We start from the raw sequence: 25,340 nt of genomic DNA, 5'->3' as shown, positions 1-25,340 counted from the left end.
GGAGGCTGTGTGTGTGCCTGTGGGGGAAGAACCCCACAGCTTAAAGGGAGTGTGAGTGGGGGGGCGGCATGAGCACCCCAGGCGTCAGCTACAGAACAGCGGGAGGTCTGCATCTAGATAAGACACTGTGGTCACTTTTAGAAAGATTAAAAGAAAGAAAGCTGATTTTAGATGAGGATTCTAGGTGGTTTTTTGGTTAAAAATATGTGGAGCTTTCCAGTTTTAGCTTGAAGAATAAAATTCAATCTCTGGTGCTCCAGGTACAAAGAATACTGGTAACAGATGTTTGCTGCCTGAATATTATGAAATATATTTGACATATGAACGGTAAGCAAATAACAAGTAAAAACTTTCTTGTCATAAATTTCTTTTTCTTAAAAAAAAAATTCAGATGTTAATATACCAAGAAATACTGTTTGATATCCACATAAAATACATAACTTACCTGTTCAGCAAAAAATGAAAATATAGTAAACATAATCAATGTTGCTAGCACACAATGAGTCCAAAACTTCAATTTATCTCGATATGCCCTCCTGTTCAAAGAAAAGAAAGCATATATGTAGTTGTGTGTAGGGTTTCACCACCATTAGTTAGTAAAACTAACTACATACTATTTGCTAGTTTAGCAAAAACAGTGTTGTAAAACACAAAAACAATGTCTAGAGGCCATTTGAAAACGTTAACATAATTATACATTCCCCACGTGAGTTCAAATTTTCTGTTATAGTAAATTTTTGAATAAGTCAAAGTTACCCAGGCAGGGGCGAAGACTTCAAAATAAAATTTAGAATTTTTAACAAATTTTTAAAAAAGCCCTCTTCCATTCATTTTTATTTATTCATATTCATTTATTCAGTCAGCCCATAAATACTTCCTGTGGATACAGAGAGGTGAATAAGGAGAAGTCCCTGCTCTAAAGCATCTGCAAGCCTGGGGAGGCGCTGATGTGCAGACAACTGGCCATCACACAAGATGGGCAGAAATACCTGTTAAAAGCAAAGCCTTGGGGAAAAACAGCAAAGTGAGGAAAGCACCACAGAGATGGCGACACTTCATTTCAGCCTTGAAGTGGGGAAGGAAAGCATGTCGCTGAGAAAGGAGATGAGCATCAGCAGAGAGAGCTGCAAGCCAGGTCCGGCAGAACCGAATCAAGTCTGGCATGGAGGCAGGAGGGATGCTCAGCCAAGGAAAAGCAGGTGGGCATGAGCTGCAGTTGTTCTGGGAAACCATGCAATGGGTTTAGATGTAATACTCTAGTGGAAAAGGGGATGATACAGTGGGCGTGTGTGCACGTGTGTGTCATAATCAAGGTGAAAATGGTGGCCACTTAAAGGATGGATGTCATAAGCAGGTGACCAGAGGCAGGCAGTCCAGTTCGTCTGGGCAGGAGAAAAGAATGAGGGCTATACTAGGGCAGTGAGATGGGAAGAAACAAGCAATGGGGCAGACATTCTGAGGGTGGAATCAACTGGACTAGACCTGGGATACTGGGGATAAACGGGAATTACAGCAGTTTTCTCATCTGCAATTTGGAAATAATAATTTGTTATGAGATTAAGCATTTAACATAAGGCTTAAAGATATGCTACTAACTTTCGAATTCAGGCCCCTATGCAGAGTTCTACACTCATTCACAACTGTTTGGCAGTGGGTGTGTCTATCTCAACTCACATATGCAAAAATGGTACCCTCCCATACACTGTTCTTCCTCCTGTATTTCCTACGTTAAGAGGATCACAACCAACTCAGTGAGTTCTAACGTCTATGGTATCATTCAGAACCTATATGTATGTTAAGGAGCTAAAAAGCCACAGACTGTGATACAGCTAATGAGTTACCCCAGCAACCAAAGACCCAGTAATAGCTGGAGGTGAACTGAGCTTCTCTCACTGAGCACCCACTCTGTACTAGGGAGGCAAGTGGACTCGGACAGTAAAAGGACCATCTCTGCCCCTTGAGAGGGCTCACAGTCTCCTAGGAGCGACAAGCACACCAGATAGATTGCTGCACAATGCATAAGGTGCTACTACCATGAAAAGAGCAGGAAGAAAGCCACTGTAGGAAACCGGGGGAAGATGACAGGGGACTCAAGACCGCAGGATCATGAAAGGAAAGAGAAGGAAAGTTCCCAGACAGTAGATCGGGGCTGATGGGCCAGCAGGGAGAGAGGATGCAGAAGCTGAGCAGGCTAAGGAAAAAGAAACCCCTAGGATGCAAAGAACATCCTGCACCTGATTCATTTGTACCACAGAAATCAAAGCCCTCAAACTCTCATAAACCCACTCCTTTCTTATCCAACAGGGCCCTCTGAAGGTAAATTTAGTCACAAACTGGATTTGAGGAGTTGACGGATGGAACCATCCAAAGATATTTTTCCCCTAAGCTAAAAGAAAGTAAAAAGGGTGAGTCACAAGCCATTCCCTTGCCATTGCTGGAAGACAGTTATTTAGTAATAACTTCTCCTTATAAAAATAGATATACACAAATAATACACAGATATTAGAATATACATGCTAATTGTCTCACTTACCCAACCCCAAGACATCAGAGTTCTAGTTGCTAAGGTCTGCTAACTTTCTCTCTAAAATAGATCCCAATTGTATCTACTGCTTTCTTTCTATTCCCTGGTTCACACCTTGACAGTTTTGGGGATAACTGAAATGCTTACAACTTGTCTCTCTGCCTCCAGTTCCAAGACAACACCGCCTCACTCCAAACACTTCCCTCACCTGTCCAACCCCCATGCTACTGTTATCTTTCCAAATGACAAACATCTAAAAAACACTCTCTGGGAAGCCCTATTCTCTAAAGAAAAATGTCCAATTCAGATATAGCCCTTGGCAGTTTCTCCTCTCCATCTCCACAGCACTCTCTTCTATACCCCTGTGTCTTTGCACATGCCATTTCTTCTACCAGGAACTCTCTCCTATCTGGAGAGGTCTTTTTTCCGAGCTCAAAACAGTCCAAATGTCACCTTCCCCTCACAGAACTAGCGGCTTCCTGCCCTGGACTCCTGTAGCACTGTGCTTCACCTTACTGCATTTCTCAGACATGGCATTTCACATTTCTTACCAATCAAAGGCTTGTGTCAAGCAAGTTTGTCGGCACAATTTTTCTGACAGCATTTGCTCACTTAGTAATAACTCTGTACTACACCTTGGTAATTCTGGAAATAGTCCACATTTTTTCCTTGTTATATTTGTTATGGTGATCTATGATCAATGATCTTTGATGTTACTACTACAACTTGCTGAAGGCTCAGATGATGGTTAGCAGATTTTAGCAACATTTTAAAATTAAGGTATGTACATTTTTTTTTAGATATATAATGCTTTTTCACACTTAATATACTATAATATATAAACATAACTTTTACATGCACTGGGATATGTGGTAGTCTGGAGCTGAGCCTGAAATATCTCCGAGGTTTGCCTGTATTCCTAGCACCTTGCATGGTGAATAGGCAAGGGGTCACAAATTTCCCTAAGCAAGAAGATAAAATTATCTTTATAATTAAGTGTTGGGAGTAAACGGTAGTAAAATAAAAGAAGGAAACATCATAAAGCAGCTTTGGAATACAGTGGTATGAATGTGCAGAGGGTTGGGAATCAGGCTGTATTTGCCACTTATGGGCTACTCCACCTTGAGCAAATCACTCAGCTTCTGCTGCTCTGTTCTCATCTGTGACGTGGCAATGACAGTAGTACCTTTCATTATAAAGAGTAAATATTCTACCCAGCGCAGTGTCTGCTGTACAGCAGGTACCCAAGAAACAGGGCAGCCACTCTGATGGCAGTGATCTCAATAAAAACAGGTGTATTTTTACAAAGGAATTAGAGCAAATAACACAGTATAGAAATTTCATCATTCTGAAAACACACACACATGTAAGAAACATGAAAACTTACCATTCCTGCAGCTCATGCATATGAAGGAAACGGTTTCGATACTCCCTTGGCAGCTCAAACTGGGATGGTATGGGGAACATGGATTCATAGAAGTCCCTGAGAACAGCCTTCACTGTCTGGGCATCTTTATGATTATGGTCAATGTTGTCATTTAGGCAAACAAACTTCCTAGAAACAAGAGAGATCCAGGGTTATTGGTTACTATAGGATGATCTTAACCAAACAAAACAAGAAGAGTGGATTCCAAATATATTTTACATGGACTTGTCCCAAGTTGTTACATTTATAGCTGTGATTCGCTGGGGGAATAATGTTCTGTAAACTTTTGCTTTAGATATTCCTCTTCTGTAAAACAGAAAGAACAAGGGATGATAATGTTGAATGTGCCTTCTAACTGTGGGAGTAAATTAATTTAATTTCTATTTGGCATGTCCCCAATTAAGTGTTCAATAAATGTAGTTAACTGACTGGAGCTTTCCGTTACCAGTCAGGGAAAAAACTATTAAGTACCTAAAACTTAGTTTTCTGAACTGATACAGTTACATTACTAAGAACAGTCATGTAACTGAGATGGAGATGGTTCCTTACAGCTATACATTCTAGGAGGTGGATGACTTCTTCTTAATGTCTCCAGCCAGGCTGTAAGATGCCAGCGTTGTGGCAAAAAGGAGATAACAGTGGTACTTCCCTACTTCTTTCAACTTCCCTTTCTGGCAAGAGTCACTAAATTGAAGGCTCACTGAAATGACAGGAAGGGATAAAACCGGTTTTGAAGTACAGATAAGCTTATTTTTTAAAAAATTTCATCAAGTCTAATAAAGCCCTCAGATCCCACTATCACTTGACAGGATATACAGGGGACACCGAAGCATGTTAAACAACTGGGGGCCCATCAGAAAGGTCCAAAGCATTATTATGGTTTGTTGGGTGCTTGGCTTGTGGGAGATACTTATTTTGTAGGAAGTATTTTAGGAATATACTAAACAAGTATAAAAAATATTTTCATTTTTCTTAAAATTCCAATTTCTACCCCATTGCCCCTCCTACAAAAAAACAAGAATAAACTTTTCACAAAAAAAACCATGGCTTTAAAATGTCTAGAAATTTTACATCTCTGATTATTTATAATTAAAATCATAATTTAAATAAGTTAAAAAGACTCAGATGAAAAATATTTAATTTTATATGCCAAGTCTTTTTTTCAGGGAAACTACTGAAATTACCTTTCCCCACCCCCATTTTTTGAAAACTAAAAAATGCAGATTGTAAACAATTTTACCAAAATAGGGCGCCATTAGGAGGTCAAGCTGGAAATATTCAACAGTTAAGTAAACCTGAACATTTAGGTTTACATCCATTCGTCCAGCCACCCACTCTCCGATCCACCTATCCATCTAAAAACTCAGGTACGTACCTATCCATCCATCCACTTATCCACCTTTCTTTCTCTCCCTCCCTTTCTTTCTCATGCTCTCCCCATCTACCCGCCCCTCCCTCTGTCTTTTTACCTACCTATCCATTTGTCCAGCCACCCACCCTTCAATCCATCAGTCTACGAACCAAGGTATGAACCTATCCATCCATCCACTTACCCACCTTACTCTCTCTCCCCCTTCCATCATTCCAACTACCAATTCATCTACCTACCTATCCACCTACAATTCATCTTTTCTTTTTTCTTTCTTCCTCACTACCTCCCTTTCTTGCTATCAACCCTTCCATCCATCCACGTTTCTACCAACCCGTAATACCTACCTTTGCATCCACCAGCCCATCTTTCTTTATTCCTTTCTTTCTCTCTCCCTCTCTCTCTCCCTCCATCCCGATCCACCCACCCATCCATCTTTTTACCTACCTATCCATTCGTCCAGCCATGCACCCTTCGATCCATCTATCAATCTACGAACCCTGGTATGTACCTATCCATCCACCACTTATCCACCTTTCTCTATCTTCCGTTCTTTCTCTCTCTCCATTCCTCCCTACCTATAAACATCTGCATCCATCAATCTACCAATGCATCTACCTACTTATCCACCACACACCTTTCTTTCCCTCTCTCTCTCCCCTACTCTCTCCCCATTCAACGACCCACCTTTCATTCTTTCTTCCTTTCTATCTCCCTCTTTTCCTTCCAATTTTTCCTACCTATCCATTGATCCAGCCACCCACCCTTCGATCCATCTGTCAGTCTTTGAACCCAGGTACATATCTATGCATCCATCCACTTACCCACCTTTCTCTCTCTCACTTCCTGCCTTCCTTCCTGCCTGTAAACCCTTCCATCCAGACATCTGTCTAACAACTCATCTACCTAGTTATCCACCCACCACCCATCTTCCTTTCTTCCTGCTTATCTCTCCCTCCCCTAATCCACCAGTCTATCTACCTTTTTACCTACCTGTCCATTCATCCAGCAGCCACCCTTCAATCCATCTACCAAGCTACAAACCCAGGTACATATCTATCTATCCATACATCCAATATCCAACTTACTCTCTCTCCCTTCCTCCCTGCGTGTAACCCTTCCACCCACCATCTATCTACCAACTCATCTACCTACCTATCCACCCACCACCCATCTTTCTTTCACTCATTCTTCCTTCCTTCCAACCTCCCTCCGATCCATCCAACTATCCACCATTTTCTCTCTCCCTTCCTCCCTATCAACCCTACCGTCCATCCATGTACCAACCCATGTACCTACCTTTCCATCCACCAACCCATCTTTCTTTCTTCTGTCCTTTCTCTCTCCCTCCCTCCCCCCATCCATCTCTCTCTTTTTACCTACCTCTCAGTTCATCCTCTCACCAGACTCTTTCTCGCTCTCTTCCCTTCCTCCCTTCCTTTCTACCTATAAACCTTTACATCCATGCATCTACCACCCCATATACCACCCTATCCAACCAGCAGCAATCTTTCGTTCTTTGTCTCCCTCCCCCCATCCACAAAACCACTTTTCTGTCTTTTTTCTTTCTTCTCTCGTTCTTTTCCTCTCTTCACCATTCACCTACCCATCTTTCTCTCCTTCCTTCCATCCTCCTCTCTATCTCTCCATCCACCCACACATCTTCCTTCCTTCCTTGCAATCCATCTATCCACCATCCCATGTGCCTACTCATCCACGCACCTATCCATCATCCAGCCACCCACCCTTCAATACATTTGTCAGTCTACAAACCCAGGTACATACCTATCCAACCATCCACTTATCCACCTTAGTTTCTCTCTTTCCCATCCTTTCTCTCTTTGTCTCTCTCTCCCTCCCCATCCACCTACCCACCCACCTATCTATCTTTTTACCTGTCTATCCATTATGTCCAGCCACGCACCGTTCTATGCAAAAAAAGAAAAAAGTCTGTGCTAGTCCCTCTGCAGGGGGGCCCCGATCGCAACTCCCATCTCTTCTTTGAAACACTACCTCCACCATCAGGCACTTCTTTCTGCTCTAGACAGAAATAAGTCACTCCCTTCTATCTAGACCCACTGCCCTTTTTTCGTGTTTATTTGCATGATTAAAGATAATTTTTAAAGTTATGGGAATTCTCTGTCCTTTCTGTTCAATTTTGCTGTGACCCTAAAATGCTCTAAATTAAAAAAATATTAATACTACCTGGGATTTTTTCTTATATCATCCAGCTGGCCAACTATATGAGAAACATTGGTACGAATCATCTTGAAAGCAATTTCTTCTTCTCCCATGATTTCGAACCTAGTTGTAAAAACATACTTAAAGATTTATGTGGCTACATAAAACAAAATTTCAATGAAAACATTTCATAAAACTTTAAAATACTCAACATCCTCAATATCTTTCTGTATTACTCAAGAAAACAATCTCCTGTAAATTTGAAAGAATGTTTAATAGGTAAAGTATAATAAAATTATAAAAATACCATAGTCTTATAATTATTCTTAAAGAAAAGTGTATATAGTACTTACCTGTATTTGTTTTTGTCCTTATATGCTTTATGGATTTTGTCAGTTACTGGTTTACAGTTGGTTACTAGACTTTTAGTGACTGGTGGCTGTGAGAAAATACAGACATTACATCAAGTCCAAGACTAGGTCAGGCAAGTGGCACATTCACCTCAGAGTGAAAATTTAAGGGGGCACCAAAAGACTGAATAATCAAGATGAATATTTTAATGCAATATTTTAAAAAACTGAATCTGCATACCATGGCCTGCAGGCTAATTGTCTATTTTTGTAAATAAAGTTTTATTTTAATCACATTACTATACACTATCTGTTAATTAACTGTTAGAAATTTATTTTGTTTCTGAAAAAATTATAATATAAAATGTAATAAACTTGTCTACATGATATTCCAAAGCCATACTGTCATTCTTATAGTCTAATTAGAAAATACTTTATCCCACGTGTAATCACATTTAATTACAGTAATGAAGTCAATCAACACCTTGGGTAAGAATTAACTCAAGTAATGTTAACTAATGCTGCCAGTATAATTAGTACATATGTTTTAAAACAGCTTATTTGCATAAGCCTCAAGACTAACTTACAATTGTTAGCAAAGCACCCTTTACTTAATCCTTAGCATTCAAAGGATATTTGCTGATTCTAAACCTCATTCCAAATATTTGATTAAAAAAAAAAACACTGAGCTAGTGGATAAATATATATACATTTCTTTAAAAAAAGAAAATCCTAAAATCTGTCAATAACCTTTTGTCGTGCTTGTGAAATACAGGGCAAGATGAAAAACTTTTCTACGCATATATCATCTTCCTTAGAAAAGAACATGCTTCTGTAAGCTCTATGTAAGTGCAGGGGGCTGGTAATTGCAGTCTTACAGGAACCTAGAGTTTATGGAGCAGAAAAGACAAACGAAAGGATGGGTGTGGAAATACAGAGGGTGAAAGAGAAGTCTGGAGGGAGCTGAAAGAGGCTGTGCCACAGTAAAGCTCCCTGGACCTTGGGGTGAAGTCAGTGGTCTCTAAAGCAACCTGTCAGCACAACCATGATGTGGTCATAAAGAAAAAGTGAAGACCAAAGAGACCTGGACAGTGAGAGAGGCCGTGGAGAGGGCAGTGTTGGAGCCCAGCACACTTGCTCCTTTCTTCCTCCTGTCCAACGCGTTGGGGCTGCCCAGCAAGATACCAAAAAGGACAAGTCAGGGCAACCTGGACTCACGGCTCTCTGCCCCCCTCCTAGAGAAAGGGTGTGCCCAGATCTCTGATAACTGATGGGAAATCTTATTATCTTGACAAATACATAGACAGCAAAATTTATTTTCAACCAAGATACTCTGAATGATTTAAACTCCAAATTTTAGGAAAACAGAAAAGAGGTATCATTATTTAAAAGGTCTTGCAACTCAGAATGTCCTTTAACCTATGCAGCCTAATTTCTAATTTTTTCCAAAACTTTGATTCTAGTCTCCATGGAGGGAGGAAAAGCACCTACTATGGTTACAAATGTGCCTTTTTAATCATTAAGAACATACATGTATATATGCATGGCTGGAACACTGTGCTGTACACCAGAAATTGACACACTGTAACTGACAAGTACTTCAATTAAAAAAAAAAACCATGTAAAGAACTACTAACGTCTGTACAACAATCTAGAGTTCACAAAGCATTTCTTACTGGATTGTGCCAAAGCGCCAGAAGAAACCACAGGATGAGCTGCTGTTGGGTTATCAGCCGGACTGCGCATCAGCTGCACGTGAGGCCTCCCGTGAAGCCTCAACCCAGAAAGAGCCTCGCTGTCTACCTGCTGACTCATGTCTGTTACCTCACTAGAGCAAACTCGCTTAGGACTGACACCGCGTGTTACTCTTCTATTTATTTCAATTTTACTGATTTCACAGTTTCAAGTTTTAGAGTATTCAGAGAATTGGCTTTTAAGTGTCACGTATCTACACCAAACCATGTCACAAGCTAAACTAACCTACGCACAATCAGCAATCCTTCTAGTTTGTGCGCTCCCAGAGCTGCGGTGCTGACCTCTCTCACCAACGGCTGCTGCCCCTCACGCTGCCTCCTCATGCGCGAGCTTCACGGGGCCCGCTGAGAACGTGGGTGAGGAACACCATCCCTGACGTGTATAATGAGTGCTAAATGAGTGATTCCCTTTTTCAGGAATCAGATTTTTAACTGATTTATTACTCTTCTCTACATTCATTTACAAACATTTTATCTGCAATTAATCATATGGCTTGAACATTTGCAAGATGGTAAATTTTTGGAAATAACATTATTCTGGTTATGAAAGTGAAACCTATTCATTAGAGAAAATATGGAAGCGTGCAAAAAAGATATTAAGAACTACCTATGATTTAACCTACTGTCATCTCCATTACTTTTTGGGGTTTGTGTGTGAAGTTTTTTACTTGGGAGTTTTCCATAGTTTAAATCATATTTTGTATACGGCACTACCCATTTTCCCCCCACCTAATTTATTTTGTAAACAATTTTCCATATATATCAGTAAAATTTAACTGTAAGCATCACATAAATGGCTGTACTATATCCTTTTCCCATCAATTCTAAATGCACAATTTTTTCCCCACGTTATCATTTCTCAGACACTGAATGCATCTTACCATCAACAGTCAATCATTTCAGCCAAGGGGTACTCTGTAATACAGCTGTGTGTAGATCCTCCACTGCCCCTCCTGGTAAGACCCAAGAAAGTGCCAGCATCAAAGCAACTTAGCTTTGATGAAAGATGGTATGTATTCTTGTTGACGAATATTTCCTGGGTTAATATTTTAACCTCAAGATTGTTCTCCTGAGCCAATGAGAATACTTTGGAACTATCTTCTGCCATCCTTAGTGAATAGTTGCTGCTTATAGAATATAAGCAGTTAGTCTTAATATTAGCTTAATATCCATCAGGGAGGAGAAAAGAGATTCCAAAGAAAAATGTTAAGTGATTCTGGATTATCATGCTATTAATTTCCACCAAAGACTTGTAAACATAGAACCTGCTTCTAGTTTCTGAAGTGCTATACAGAAATGATGTAACACTCAATTAGAATATACTTTCTGTTTTACATAAAAGAACCCATGCTACTCACCAGATTGGGATCATAGTATGCTTCCTGAGTTGGCGGGATGGTGTTTAGCTGAGTGATATTAGCAGGAAGCATTTTTGAACAATTTATTAACATGTGTTCCAGACCTGTTAAATCCTAGCAAAGCAAAATAAAAAGACAAACCTTTTATATACAATTAATGATGGTGGTTTTAAAAATGTTAAAGTCACCAAAACCGAAGTGCTATCTTCAGAGAGGGTTTGATTATATGATTATTAAAGACACCCCAAGAAGAGCAGAATGAGACCATACAAATAACTCATCTTTGTCTCACAGCAGAGCATACTGGACTATGAGGCACCATTTTACACAAGGTGGTCCAGGGAACCACCAGCTGGGACGTCCTGCAGTTGGATCCATCGTGGCGCTCTCCCTTAGTGGGTCTCCTACTCCTGGGATGGGGGGATGCCACGACAGAGGGGGCCGTGCAGCAGCAGGGGCTTGGCTGAGACCCCCACTCAGCCACACCTGCAATTCCTAAATGAACTCATCACGAGAATCTTATACGCAGGTATGGTCTGCCTCTCCTCCAAACAATACAATAGAAATCCCTACTGAAAAGTAAAGATTACTTAAAAAAAAAGTTATCTTACAAAATACCAACTTCAAATTTTATTTTAATTCTGGCATGAAAAATGGACTAGTTGTGAACACCCTCATTAAATGTTAAGAGCCACTTGTACTTACATTACATTGAAGTACGTAGGGGAAAAGAAAGTATCAAATTTAAAATTAACAGTTTCATTTAAAATGTCACCAAGTTTAGTGGGGGGAAAAAATTACAATACCTGCAAACTTAAAGGAAGGTCATGAATTCTGGTAGCCAGCGTTCGGATTTCTCTGTCTGATAAGACACCAGATTGGTCTGTATCAACTTCATCAAAAACTTGAGATACATTCAGCGGCTGAACTGCACTCATGAGATAATAAAAATAAGAGAAGGCAAACTGCATGTCTTCAGAATGGCGCACTTTGTGAAATGATGTCTTGTCAAATTCTTCAGGGAACCTGTACAAACATAACATAGCATGAGATCTGGATATTTAAAATATATATGGTACCTAACATTGGTGGAGTTAGAATCTTTCTTCCCACTTATTTATTGAGATAATACCTTCAACACATCAGTCATCAACTGTTAGACCATAAACGCAGCACAGCAAAGATGCAGATTTCAAGCAGCCTTGGCTCTGAGCACATGCAGACGACCCAAACGCAAACCAGACTTACATATCTTGCAGTTCTTGCATAACTATTCGGTCGATCATGTGGGGCATGTGTGCAGGGACTTTCCGAGATGTGAATCCAAACTTGCTGTTTAGAATTTTATTTACATAGCGGAGGGAATCTGCGAACGTATCTTTTAGTTGCCTCCCTGTGTGTTTGCTGTCAGTAAAGTACGCCAGTTGTGTCTTCAGTGACTCTTCTTCCTGAAAAGAGAATTCCATGCAACACAGCATTATGTTAAGTGTACGAGTGCCCTGTGTTAACAAGAGACAGGGGGACCACTTTATGTAATAACCAATCACGCGGGGAGCAAATGAAATGAGCACTAACAGGTCACCTTAACAACAGAGAGCAGGACTGAACTGGATTTCAGTGGAAGTATCAAGAACACTGGCTTGAGAACAACAGCTGTGGGGTGGAGGTCTACTCACAGGGCATTCTTCAAGGACAGGTCACTGACCACAAGATTGTTGCCCATTTCAATGCAGTATTTAGAAAACTGATTTACAATTAACTTGATAGTGCCTTCAATATCAAGTTACTTCTACTCGTGCCATCAAAGCAGCAGGTACTTGAGTTCTGAACACAAAGACTAGAACACAAAATTGTTTTCATCATATAATACTGTTAATATTATGGAATGTAAAGAACCCTATCAAAACCAGTAAGAGGCAAAACTGAATGAATGGGTAAAAAATACTAACAAAGAACATGAACACAGTTTACAGAAGATGAAATATTTTTGCTTCTCAAACTGATGCAAATACAGACTGATACTAAATGGTGTTGGTTAGCGTGTGGAGAAATAAGCTATATAGTTTATGTATTTGCATATCTACACAAAAATACTAGAAGAATACCCACCAAACTAAATATTCATAGTGATTGTCTCAAGTGGGGAGATTAAGGAAGGAAAGAGATCTTTCCTCTTCATTTTGTTTGTTTTTAGTTTTTGCATTGCTTGCAATTTTTACCACTAGCCTCTAGGGCATTTGCAATTAAAAAAGAAAGAAAGGAGTAGGGGGGTGAGGAAATCAACATAGGTAAGAACCCTGCAGTCCCTCACTCAGGAGTTAGTAAACACCTGCCACGTCAGGGACAAGACACTTCCCGAAGACAGTGAGAATAACGACACGACCCCCTCTTCACTGCTCTGCCCCAGCCTAACATCCACTCGTGGCTGTGCTGTGTTCACGATCCAGCCTAGACCACATGGCTTTTCTCAGTCTGTCAACGCCTCTGCACCCTTCAGAGGTCAGGTCATAAGGCACTTCCTCCTGGGTCACTTTCCCAATACCTCAAGGCAAAGTTAAGAAATTTTCCCCTTGGATCCCTTGCCTACTTGAAGAGATACTTATCACACTGCTATGATTATCTGCCCACAAATCCATCCTCCCAGCTTGCCCTGAGTGTTCAACAGCAGCGACTGTCCTGACCATCCTGTGCTCCCCAGCAGGTAGCAGTGACGGCATTGGTGACACGTACAAAGGCCACCAGGGCACCGTGGAAGCTGTGGTACAGGAGGGAGAGCGCTCCAGCTTGGAGGCTTGGCTCACAAACACCTGCTCTCGCAATATTGGGAAAGCTAACCAATTCATCTGCATCTCAGGTTTTTCATCAGTAAAGCTGAAAAAATTTCAGATCTGACTTGCGCAATGTATGCAAAAACATAGTTTGAAATCACACACGCCAAGTAAAGATCAGAGACCATTGCGGTTCTACTGCGTGCTCAGGTACGCCCCTGACTGAATCCCTTACTCATCACACGAAGGCTGCTTCCTAAACTGCAAAATGGGGATAACGATAGCAAAGACCCTTATAAGGTATTCTTATTGTTAGAATTATTTGGACAATTAAATGAAATCACAGAAGAAGAGCACCGAATTCAGTGGCAGGCACAGGGAAGTGCGGGATAAATGGTAACAATTATTACATCAGTACCTCATACAAGGTTACTTATTTTTCCTGAGCAAGGGAAGGAATAAGTCCGGGTGCAACTTACATCAAGAAGATCTTGGAAATACTTTTTCTTCTCCCACGGCAAAAAGCCCAGGTAACTGTCTGTGTAATGTTGCAGTTTTCTTCCAGGTAATACTTCATCACCACCTAGGTAACTCTTAGCGTTTTCCTCCATTCTGTTTTTCTCTTCTTTGCCTGCGATTATCTTTTCTTGTGTCTCCTTGTTTTCCAGTGTGACAATCAGAGATGAGAGATTTTCTTTTAACACACTTCCGCCTCCTACTTTTTGGGTCAGGGTTTTAGACTGGAATCTTGCTTCGGTTTCTAGGTTCGGGGGGGGAGTCTGACTCTGGGAGCGGCCATTCACTTCTATTGTCACTGCTGGAAAAGCTGGCGACCCCTGGAGTCTTTCAGATGCTCCTATGCTGCTCGGTAAGCTGCTTCTGTGAACCTGTTTTTCCAGCGGGGCCTCCAAACTGTCATTTCTTTGATCTGTCATTAGAGCATGATTTATTGTTAACCTGGTATCCTTTGAGTTCAACACAAACAACCTCAGCAGGGTTGACTTGGACAGGTTGTATCCTTTCACGGTGATGTCTCCACGTTCTAGTTGCAAATCCAAGTTGCTGAGGCTCAACTGGGCCTCTTTTGGAAGGAGTGAAATATTGAGCAGTGGAATTTCCACCTCCACTTGGACTCTTCCTGTTGTGTTGACGTCATGTCTCTTGACCTTGGGGAAGCGTTTTTCTTCGGGAATATCCTCAAACAGGACCTCCGCCTCTGGAAGAAGGGCTGGGCTAACCAAATTTTGGCGAGGCTTCTGGGTCGTAGAGTTCCATTTGGGCACCTCCCTTGTGTCAACCTCCACTACTATTTGCATTTTGAACTCTTCATCATTTGTACTTTGAAACGTGAGATTGAAATGTATTGTGGTGGCGTTCATTCCACTGTGCATTATGAGGTGGATGGTTTTCCACTTATTGGCGATAGAAGCATGTCGGATTATTGGGTTGTCATTATAGATGCCTTCAATTCCCCTTTTGGCTATTTCTGCAAAGCTGAAATAAGGCAGGCATTCACCTTTTGGAATAACATAGTGAGTCTGGTTTGGGAGAAGAGTTACTTTATACAATTCATGAAAATGATCTAGAGAAAAAAACACAAACATGACTTTTTAAAAACCAGGCATTTTCCAAACCCTTTTCCTTTAATTCTTGGGGTCTGAGTTTTCACTTTCTAAGAGTGACTTTAAATGGACTTCAAAATGGAAATTCTAACACAAAACCTACTGAAATCGGGCTCATTTTATTCTCTGAAGCAATCACTATTAACGACATAGAATGCTGAGGCTGACTCACTACAGAGATACAGCACAGTTCTGGACAGCAAATTCCAATGATCAACTTCCAGCTTTCTTGTCCACTTGAAAAAAATACTACTTTCTGCCAAAAAGGATCTCCATTAATCTCCATTAATAAGCTATCAACAAGATCCAGTATTCAAACCATGCTTACTTAATGAATTACTGGTCTCCTTTTATGGTTTCCAAATCAAACCTTCACCATAAATTTTCAATATGCTTAGCTAAAAAAAAAAATCGAACTGAAGCAGTAACAGGAAAAGATACACCTTCAGTGTCTACTGTTTTCTAAAGACCAGTGTCCTTCTCCTACTTATAACTCACTCACAACTAGTTTGGATGAAAGGCTGGGAAAGGGATACATAGAGAATAATCACTTTAAGTAACAGCAATGATCCAAACCCCTTCTATTTACCAAGGATTGTTATCCTCTTATTCTAAGTATGTTTTTTAACGGCAATTAATATACCTTGCCCACAGTCGCCAGCATCAAACCCACAGGACAAGACATTGCAGGCCTGGTCACAGAACTTATCAGCGAGCCAGGAATTGGCACATCCTTGATTACAGTAAGAGACACCGCTTATTGCTCCACCAAAATGCCAGGGCTGTCCGGCTCCAAAACTCCCGGTACCCACGGCTCCTGCCATGTAGCGACTCCCTCCACTGTTCCCTGCAGGAGGAGGAGGAAAACAGATCTTGCCATTCCTACAATCTTGAAAAAAGCCACTTCCTTATTTCTTAATAGTGTTTTCAAGCTTGATGCATGAATTTGTCAGAAAAGGTTCACCCCATTCTTTCGTAGATTTCATGTTGCTTAAAAACAAAACAAATTGAAAAGGGGGTGTCACCTGACAGCGGACTGGGCCTGGGAAGACCTGGCCTTGGCATTTCCCAGCTGTGCAACCTAGAAGGACAGGCTTCAAATTTGCTCAAGGTGGCAAGTGTAGATGTGTATGAAGGAGCAGATTATTCTGAAGACCGAGACTCTCAGAACCGCCAAAAACACGTCCTAACACAAGTGCGAACCTCGTTATCCAGTGCTGCTGCTCTAGGAGGGGCCCAGCTCCCCGGGCTCTCTTGAGTGTCTGCGTTCTCTCCCTGCAGCTGTTTGTGTTTTTCCAAAGTGCCTCTGACAGATCAGACTGAAGCACAACTTACAGTTTTGTTTCTTTCAACACTCAACACTTCCCCAAGTCTGATTCCTCACATGGACTAGGGGGACAATGACAGCTCTTTCTTCGGTGACTAAGAAATTCAAGCGGATAATGGATGACGATTTATATCTTTAAATGCTTTTTAACTGAAAGGCAACAAATAAATGTAAAAACTTGTTATGGTCAACAAGGCCAAATTATAAGAGTGCAAGAGATGGGGAGAGAGCCACCAGCCGTGAGCTCCTCCAAGAACCAGTTAGAGAGATTCTTGCTCTTGACTTTGAGCTCACGTAATTAAGGGTATAACTGAGTTTCATATTTTGAATAGTAAGTTTCAAGTGCAGGGTCAATGTGGGAAAACGTCCCTAACAATGACAATATGAATAAACCAAGCATCGGAACACCAGTCATCACCTCCAAAGAGTCTGTGAATTACCGGTTGTTTCACTACATGAAGAAACGTTTAATTTAGTCACTGTACATGTTCGACAGTGACGACCAATGAAAAAAATTCTGTCAACATGAACAAACTACATGTGAGCACATCCTCACCAGAGCAGTCGCCACCGTCCCAATCACAGGCTGAGTTGTTACACGCCTTGTCACAATAGCCGTCTTTGATCCAGGACCCCGGGCAGCCCTCAGCACAGTTTGGCACGGGCCACGTCAAATAAACCTATGATGAAACCAGAGGGAAAGTAAAATGGTTTCTGGTTTCTGACACTTTTTATTCTTTAATTAGGATTCCTTTTAAAGCAAAACAAAACAAACTGAGCCTCTAGAAAAGGTCTGAGTTCAGGGGCATCCTGGGCCTGGACCTGTGCTAGCTTTCTCAGTCCTGCCCTGTGGATGGGTCTTGTCGGGCACATTTACTTTCTGTTACTCAAGGAAAGCAGACCAGGACTCCGCTTACAGGTCAGTCTCACAATATGGTCTTATAAATAATCTATTTTGAAATAAAGCAGCAACATGTAGGACCTAAGGCAAGTGCAAGGGCGTGCAAGAAGCAGGTGGAAACATGAACACAAGTCACTGCTTCTCTGTGGTGCTGCCATGAACTCCTGGGCAGATTCGTGCATGGTCCTGTCTCAGAAATCACCGTACACAGTCACCAGTTTGTCTGTCTCCCTGTCAAGCCACAGCTCAGCCCCACAGCCCTACAATCTAACACAGAGGAGACACGTGGACAGAAGAATGGGCACGGGGGGCTGCGTAAACAGCAACAGGAAAGGCAGCTTTGTGCTGTTGGCACTTGCAGCTACAGTGCTCCATAACCTAGAAGCTCACGGTGTAAACCTCCAACCGATCACTGAGCTCTTCTAACAATGCTACCAGGGTATTCCTATTGCCGCCACCAGGCCGACAGGAAACGGGAAACTGTGCAGGACGGTGCTGCACAGCTGGCCCCCACATCTGTGCTCAGGACCACTTCTCCATCCTGCCTCTCAAAGCCAGAGTAAGACCGTCGGCCTTTAATGAAATTCCATCCATGTCTTTAACCACTAAACTGAGCTAACTTTCTATCTTGGGCATTTTGCAGACATTGTAAACACGATTTTGCATTTCACAGTGATTTTGCTTTTTCTGCTATGGTAGCAGCAGAAAATTTAGAAGGTGGGTTCTGTCCGTGTGTCTGAGAATGCAGGGAAGCAAAGTTCCTACTGCAGTTTCTCACTCCCTAACTGTTAACGCCCCTGTGCTTACTCAGCATTCAGAAATGCTTGTTTGATCAAATCTGAATATGGTATGTATACCAACTTCCTGACTTTCCATTTGTAACTTCTAAGGGACTTCGAAGCCAGGCATTTCTTAGGCACTCACCTTCTGACCTTTGGAGTGACTGTAAAAGTCGTCCGGCCAGACATCCTTTCCAAACATGACATCATCATTCAGGTAAATGAACTTCTGGGACAGCCCTTCAATGCGATGAATGTGACTTTCAATAGCAGGTGAACTGAAGGTAGGCAAGTGGCTCAGATTTCGAAAAACATCCTTTAAAAAGAAAAACAAACAAAACAAGAATGAAAGAGGGTAGATGAGAGGTTTGTTTTGTTTTGTTTTGTTTTTGGAAAGAAGGGAGGAAGGGAGGCGAGTGGAAGGGTTAAAGGAAGGTGGAAATGGAGGTGAGGAAGGTAAGGGGATGACATTAGGGACAAGACAAAGAACAGCAAAGGACAGAGGAGAAGACCACAGCCTTGTGACAAATGGGAGTCGCTACCTGGTGTGTGACTATTGTCACTCGAGGATTATCGAGGTTTAGCCAGGATGGAATCTGCCCATTAGTGACAATGAAAATGTTTCGAACCCACGGCGCATGCCTCTCAATAGATCGCAGTGAGTACCTCAGCTCTTCATTATCTTCAAAACGGCTGGCAGACACATCTTCATCCTGCTTAGACTGAGAAAAGCATCGGGCGCATAAAAATGTGAAATGCCCCTTAAGTCACACCTGCCCCTCCCGACCATCCCCTCTGCCCTCTACTCCCAGGGAGCTCCAGCTTTCAAAGACAGCGTCCAACTTTTAAACATTATAAAAAAGGCAAAAGACTCAACACATTTAAAACAACACAAAACAGCATTTCTTTCACACTTTTTTTTTTTTTTTAAGAAAAGCTTCTTGGATCTGACTCTAGGTCACTTCAATTAGTATTAACTCTTTTGAGTTCCAGTCAACTCACCTCTGCATAAGTCCTCTTCCTTCTTCTAATACAGTGCCTTATAAATCTTTAATAATCAAAACCCTCAATTCGGGTTTTAAAAGAATGTCTGCATCCCTCACCTGGCTGATGGCACTCAGATCCCATAATAAATACGCAGGACTTATGATCAGTTCTTTTCCATCAATGGTCATGTTCTTCTTTGTCTGCTTGTTCAGTTCTTGAAAATCTTCGGGGTTATTCAACTTCAGAAGTGCTACACTGGCCTCTGAATATAACTGCAACTATAAAATAACAAGAGGGTTACATGTGGAAAAACTGAACCTCAAAGAAGAGACATTAAATTCCCAGTTTGATCCTTGATCTTTAAATATATGTAATACACACTACATATTGTATATTATACTACATGCTATTTATAGCACATATTAAATATATATTACATATATTTAAAAGATTAGAAGTTTCATATATGTATATGAAATAGCAGGCCAATATCACCAAAAAAAAACAAAAAAAGAAGGCCTAACAGGCGGACAACTTCCCAGTGAATGCAACAAACCAGAGTCCACACTATCCATGATACATTTTATGTTTTAACTCTGTATCATACAATTTCCTAAGAAAAGAGGCCTTAAGAGCTTAATTCAGGTGGGGAAGGCGGGGAAGGACAGTCGAAAACCACTCATCCAGGAAAGCAACATCCTTCTGCTGAATTGGCTCTTCTAACAGTCAGTTTCTTAATTTTTTAGCCTTCTTTCTTAATTTATAAAACAGAACAAACACAAGTTATTATGGGCTCATTCTGAGCTCTTATATGTGCTACATGACTATATTTAGCTCATCTTTCAAAGTTTCCCGAGCTATATAGGCCAAAAACAGAGGTTAGAGTTAGAATTTCATTTATACTCCTCCTATTTTTATTACATAGGCCATTAACCCTTAGCACAAAGTGTGTGGGTGTACGTGTGTGCAGCACACGTGTGTGCTATCTTCCTGATTACCTTCTTTCACCTTAACAGTGCCTGGTATACACGAAGCACTCACTAAGGTCACCACTGTCACCACTCTGCCTCGGTACACGGGGGGCGGGTGGGAGGCAGGCCATGCAGGGCAGACATCCTTCTGTCTGTTCTATCTGGGTACCTAACAGTCTCACTGCCCACCCTCAGTCTCCCCTCCCACAGTGGCTCCTACAGAACCTCTGAGGGCTCCCTGGAGTGCAAAAATCACTATTCTAGAATAAATAAATACAGTACTTCAATATTCTAATTTAATTTTAAATGTATTGGGGAAATACCCTTAACTTCATTAATCTCTCCTATCCAAACTGCTTTTATTCTGGAAAACTATTTGGAAACTTTACAGACACTTTCCTAAGGTAACTCTACAATAATTGGAAAAGAGAGGAAAAATAAAGAGCTTAAAGTAATATTTATATGTACGAAAAAATTTTTCTGTCACCATAATCAACTAAGTCCAGGGTGGTGAGAAGGGTTAGGAGGAAGGATCCTGTGCTAGCCACTAGGTGGCACCCTAATCCCGGACACCTTAATTACTTTTGCCAAGAGAAAGAGGTGGTAAGAGACAGTGGGTGTAGTAAGTGCCTAAGGCTGGAGTTCTTAGCTAGGGTAACTGTAGGCCAACTGTCTCCATATATAGTTTCGTACTTTAAATTACAGGTTTATCTAAATTCCTTCAATTATAAGTTTCTCAAAGAGAAAACAACTGCTATGCCCACCCCCTGCAGACCCATAACAGGCATGTAATGTGACCGAGAAATAAAGCTTTGCTATTTTTAAGCCACTGAGATTTTGGGATGTTTGTTACTATAGCATTATCTAGAATGATGTGACTGATACACCTTTATATGGTACTATAAGTTTAGGGAAAAAACATGTCAGCTAATACAACTGAAAAACAAAAGAGCTCCTTCTAGTAATTTGACAACTCAAGCAACTAGATCTTAATATGTCCTGGTGGTTTTCTAAAACTTAAATCAGTTCCAGAGTTGCTTGTTTAATCAAAATGCTTTCTTTAGGGGGAAAAAGCCCCAAAGGGTGCCATGCTTTAGAAGAGCAGGTGCATAAGATGTTTTAGGCCACTGGAAGAAGGGGCATTAGTACAAATATTACTACAACTTGCTATGAACTTGAATGTGCCTTGAACAGGTTTCGGGGGTCTGAGGCCAGGTCAGACAATACGCTGGTCCCACCCCGCCCACACTGTCCTGCCTGCAGAAACAAACTGCCTGGTCAGCGTCAAGGATCCCATGCAGCCTCCTCTTTGAAAACCTTCATGTCTCTGATCCACACAGTCTTTCTTGTCTCTAAATGCCAATTCAAAGTTTACACTACTCTCCTTGATTAGCTGACTTTATACTATCTTGTTTTGCTGCTTGACTACTTCATATGCACACATACAGCCTCCAAAACATGACCATAAAACAGCCTGAATACAAGTGCATGTCCTACACTTCTGCACTGAATTAAACCAAACGTGAGAATGCACTTGAGAGCACTGGGAAGACTTTCTGCCTGCTCTAACATATTGAAGAAGCGAATAAAAAAATTTAAAAAATTAAAAAGGAAAAAAAAAAGAAAAAACTCCCCATGGATGAAAATGTCTAAAAACACAAAATGTTCAGAAGGAGCTGAAAATAAAGACCACGGGTAATCTGATTGCTCAAAAGGTGAATTCTGTCTGTGTCCATCACATTAAAAATTTTTACAGATAAATTAGAGGGTAACTAATCCGATTGTAAAAGGACTCATTTCAAGGTATCTCAAACTAGAAAGCTTTCAACAGAAAAGACTGTCTGATTTTTAAGACGATAGTCCACAGAAAAGTTTTTATGAATTTGAATCTATTATCTTGCAAATTAAACCAATTTCAAGTCCCACTTCCCCTGCTGGGGGTGGGGAAAGACTCTGGTTTTGCTCTAAAAAGAATGATAAATGCAAGTTGTATGTATACAACCATGGTGCCAAAAACCTAGATGACTCCCTGAAATAATCACACCCCTGAAACGTTTCCCATTATATCCCAAGACATTGTATGTGGTGAGTGTGTTTAGTCACAGCCTTTCTTCTTGCTCATTCTTTCAACAAGCATTTCAACAAGCGGCCCCCCGGGTGCCAGGCCCTGAGGTGATCACCGGGGTAGAAGGCGAACAGGCAGTACCTGTCCTGAGATGTTCACAGCCTGGCGAGGGTCTCTGGGACAGAACTGAGCCCTGGGTGGCTCCAAGGCCACAGGTCTTGGCAAAGGCCCCCTGGAGGAGCCTGGGAGGGTACAGTGGTTCAGCTGTACAGGTCCTGAAGCCCAATGTCTAATGGCCCTTCCTTCCACGTATGACAAGGCACCTCCAATGTAACACTCTAAACTGAGCTCTGAGTTTCCTTCCCACAATCTCACTTCTCCCAGGAAGCTCTGAGTGTGGTCCACCTTCACTGGTAGCATCCACTTCCCCTTTCATTTTTCCTTCCATGTCCTTCAACAGCTAATAAATAGCCATGTCGTGTTGAGGGTTTCTCTCAGATGGTTCTGGAACCACTCTCATCACTGGCACCACTGCCAAGGCACTTGTGGAACCTGAATGTCTTGCTGGGTTGTGGCAGCAGTGGCCAGACTGGTTTTCCTGCCTCCAGCTTCTTGTTTATTGTCTCCCGACCACACCTTCCCTGCCATGTTCCTTAGAGGCAGATCGGGACCCTCCTCAAGATGCTCTGACTCCAGGACCAAGTCCTGGCTCCTCATCAGGGGATCTTCTTCTGTCTGGCCTCGGCCTCACTTCCCAGTCTAAGAACCAGCAAAATCCCTGCCTGGGCTCTGGCCTCCGGAAATATCTCGATTTTCTGAAAACACCATCTACTTGCAAGCCCCCAGGCCTCTGTTCAAGCTGTTTCTTCTTCTCAAAACGGTGTTGGCATTGTGACAAGGAGCTGTAACAAACACTGTGAATAACTGGCTGGACCCACTGAGGAAGTGCTGGCCTCCACAAAGACAAGACTGGGAATCCAGACCAATCTCCAACCAGGTGAATGACAGAGGAGGGGTGTCCTCGTGCACAGAGCCTGCTGGAGCTCCTGTCCAATTCATTTCTGCCCCACCCGATCCCCACAAGCACACACCACTCCACACTGTGACCACGACTTGGATTGCCAATTTTTGGCAGGACACACCCACCCACCCACCCACCAGCCATGGGCGGGTCAGCAGCTTCAGCCGGTGGAGGCATGGGCTGGTCAAACCGAACGGAGGATGGAGAAGTGTCATGAATCTTCTTTCCTCTAAAAACTTAGTGTAACTGGAGTTACACAGAGTCAAGCTTGTCATTTTTTGTGTTCAAGGAATTTGAGCTAACAATCCAAAGTCCAGATACGTATGTCTGTAATTGTAGAACTAACAGCTAGGAAGTCAAGAAGCCAAATAAACAGTGGCTGAAATGAATGCTAATCTATGGTTTTATCTGCCCAAATCAGTACTAAAAATAATTCTGGGGAAGGAAGAATATAATATCTATTTTTAAATAACCACAGATTAAGAAATAATTCAACCCCAATCTAGCTGGGCAGTACTGTATTTCCAAGTACTATAAACAAAGCTATGGAGGAAAATATGAAAAAAAGGAAAAAAAACATAAATGCCATTCATATTACTGTGGTATTTACAAAGGTAATACAGAGTATCTTAAAACAGTAAAACACTTAAGAGGAAAAAGAAACAAGTTAAGGAAACTTTGTCAGGCACATAAAAAGCAAGGTCAAAACGTGAACTAGGAACTCCCCGTCAGAGTTTTCCCCCAAGACCTCCACCTCTACCCTTTCACCTCGGAACAGTTAAGTGACATCAACAGGTGAAGGAAGATCAGGAAGCTGAACACAGTGGCAGAACTTAAAGAACATTTCTCTGTAAAATCAAGAAAAGCCGAGTCTAACAAATTCTGAGGCAAGAACTTTACGCCCTCTATTCTAAGAGAAAAAACACTCACGTTTCACAGCCTGTTTCTGACTTTACAGCAGGGATTCTGACACAAGGTCAAAAGGAAAGCATGGGGGTGAGGGGTGGTTAGTGTGGTGCAGCTCAGTGGTGGAGTGCCTGCTTAGCATGCACGAAATCCTGGGTTCAATCCCCAGCACTTCCATTAAAATAAATAAATAAACCTAATTACCTCCCCCACCCAAGAGGGAAGAAAAAAAAAGGAAAGCATACCCACACGAACTGTGCCCTACATAAATCAGAAAAACGGCTCTGAAAACAATGTTAAGGAAAAGACATGTCACAGCCTCCAGAGTCAACAAATGGCCTCGGTGGTCAAATGTGAAGTTACTAAGCGTCCTTAAATATGTCAATGACTCACCTAGCTATTAATGAATGAAGGTTTCACATTATCAAATGCTCATATGTCTGAAGCACACCCCTCGGTCAGTGAAAGCTGGAGCCTGCGTGCACCTGCCCCAGGTCTCATCTCCCGCCCCTCCTTCCACGCTCCCACCGCCAGCAGGGCCCCCGCCGGCCCCGCCCACTGCTGTAGGCCCCGCCCACTGTTGCATTCTCAGGGGTCAGAACAGCGCCTGACACGCAGCAGAAGCTCATCTGTTAAACACACGAACCCTGCTTCTGTCCGCGAAACCGACAAATCAAACGAGACTCTTAGGCTTTTGCCCAAATTAAGAGTAAAAAGTGAAGATCTTCTGTAAGTAAAGATTTGTCTTCGTCACAACATATTGTAACAGGGCAGCAGACCGAGTGTCGGCTGCGTTACAACGAAAGGGGCCACAGGAGCAGAGCCACGCATTAAACGAGATGTGTGGTACTGGCTGCTCTATCTTCTACATGCTTACCTGTTTTATTTTAAGAGAAAGATTTTCTGGCAATTTTGTCTTCAGTTGATTTGTTTCCTTGAACGTCGGTGGAAATCCACTCAGGAAAGCCAAATCCTGCATTAGCACTAACCCAGGAACTTCTCTGTCTGTTGTCTAAAATAGGAAGGGGAAA

The 25,340-nt window shown here is 41.8% G+C and overlaps 1 protein-coding gene and 1 long non-coding RNA gene across 2 annotated transcripts in view; one reads left to right on the top strand and one right to left on the bottom strand.

The window, feature by feature from the left end:
• Nucleotides 1–25,340, bottom strand: part of GNPTAB (N-acetylglucosamine-1-phosphate transferase subunits alpha and beta) — a 70,094-nt gene that overhangs the window by 3,834 nt on the left and 40,920 nt on the right. Inside the window, exons 7-20 of the mRNA XM_010962794.3 lie at nucleotides 25,187–25,321; nucleotides 19,463–19,624; nucleotides 18,902–19,081; nucleotides 18,505–18,675; nucleotides 17,236–17,359; nucleotides 15,996–16,199; nucleotides 14,210–15,312; nucleotides 12,211–12,410; nucleotides 11,769–11,988; nucleotides 10,963–11,076; nucleotides 7,854–7,939; nucleotides 7,525–7,623; nucleotides 3,912–4,079; nucleotides 446–536 (exon numbers count right to left, since the gene is read on the bottom strand). Of these exons, the coding sequence (XP_010961096.2) occupies nucleotides 446–536; nucleotides 3,912–4,079; nucleotides 7,525–7,623; nucleotides 7,854–7,939; nucleotides 10,963–11,076; nucleotides 11,769–11,988; nucleotides 12,211–12,410; nucleotides 14,210–15,312; nucleotides 15,996–16,199; nucleotides 17,236–17,359; nucleotides 18,505–18,675; nucleotides 18,902–19,081; nucleotides 19,463–19,624; nucleotides 25,187–25,321 (3,057 nt within the window). The remainder of the gene's footprint in view (nucleotides 1–445; nucleotides 537–3,911; nucleotides 4,080–7,524; nucleotides 7,624–7,853; nucleotides 7,940–10,962; nucleotides 11,077–11,768; nucleotides 11,989–12,210; nucleotides 12,411–14,209; nucleotides 15,313–15,995; nucleotides 16,200–17,235; nucleotides 17,360–18,504; nucleotides 18,676–18,901; nucleotides 19,082–19,462; nucleotides 19,625–25,186; nucleotides 25,322–25,340) is intronic.
• LOC123619003 (uncharacterized) lies at nucleotides 206–3,905 on the top strand. The gene is made up of 3 exons (XR_006727512.2): nucleotides 206–327; nucleotides 860–1,199; nucleotides 2,305–3,905. It is a non-coding gene; the product is annotated as an uncharacterized LOC123619003 (long non-coding RNA).

This window comes from Camelus bactrianus, chromosome 12, assembly GCF_048773025.1.
Source record: "Camelus bactrianus isolate YW-2024 breed Bactrian camel chromosome 12, ASM4877302v1, whole genome shotgun sequence".
Classification (NCBI taxonomy): domain Eukaryota; kingdom Metazoa; phylum Chordata; class Mammalia; order Artiodactyla; family Camelidae; genus Camelus; species Camelus bactrianus.
Note: the sequence above shows the minus strand (reverse complement) of the source record. Positions and strands in the feature narration are given on the sequence as shown.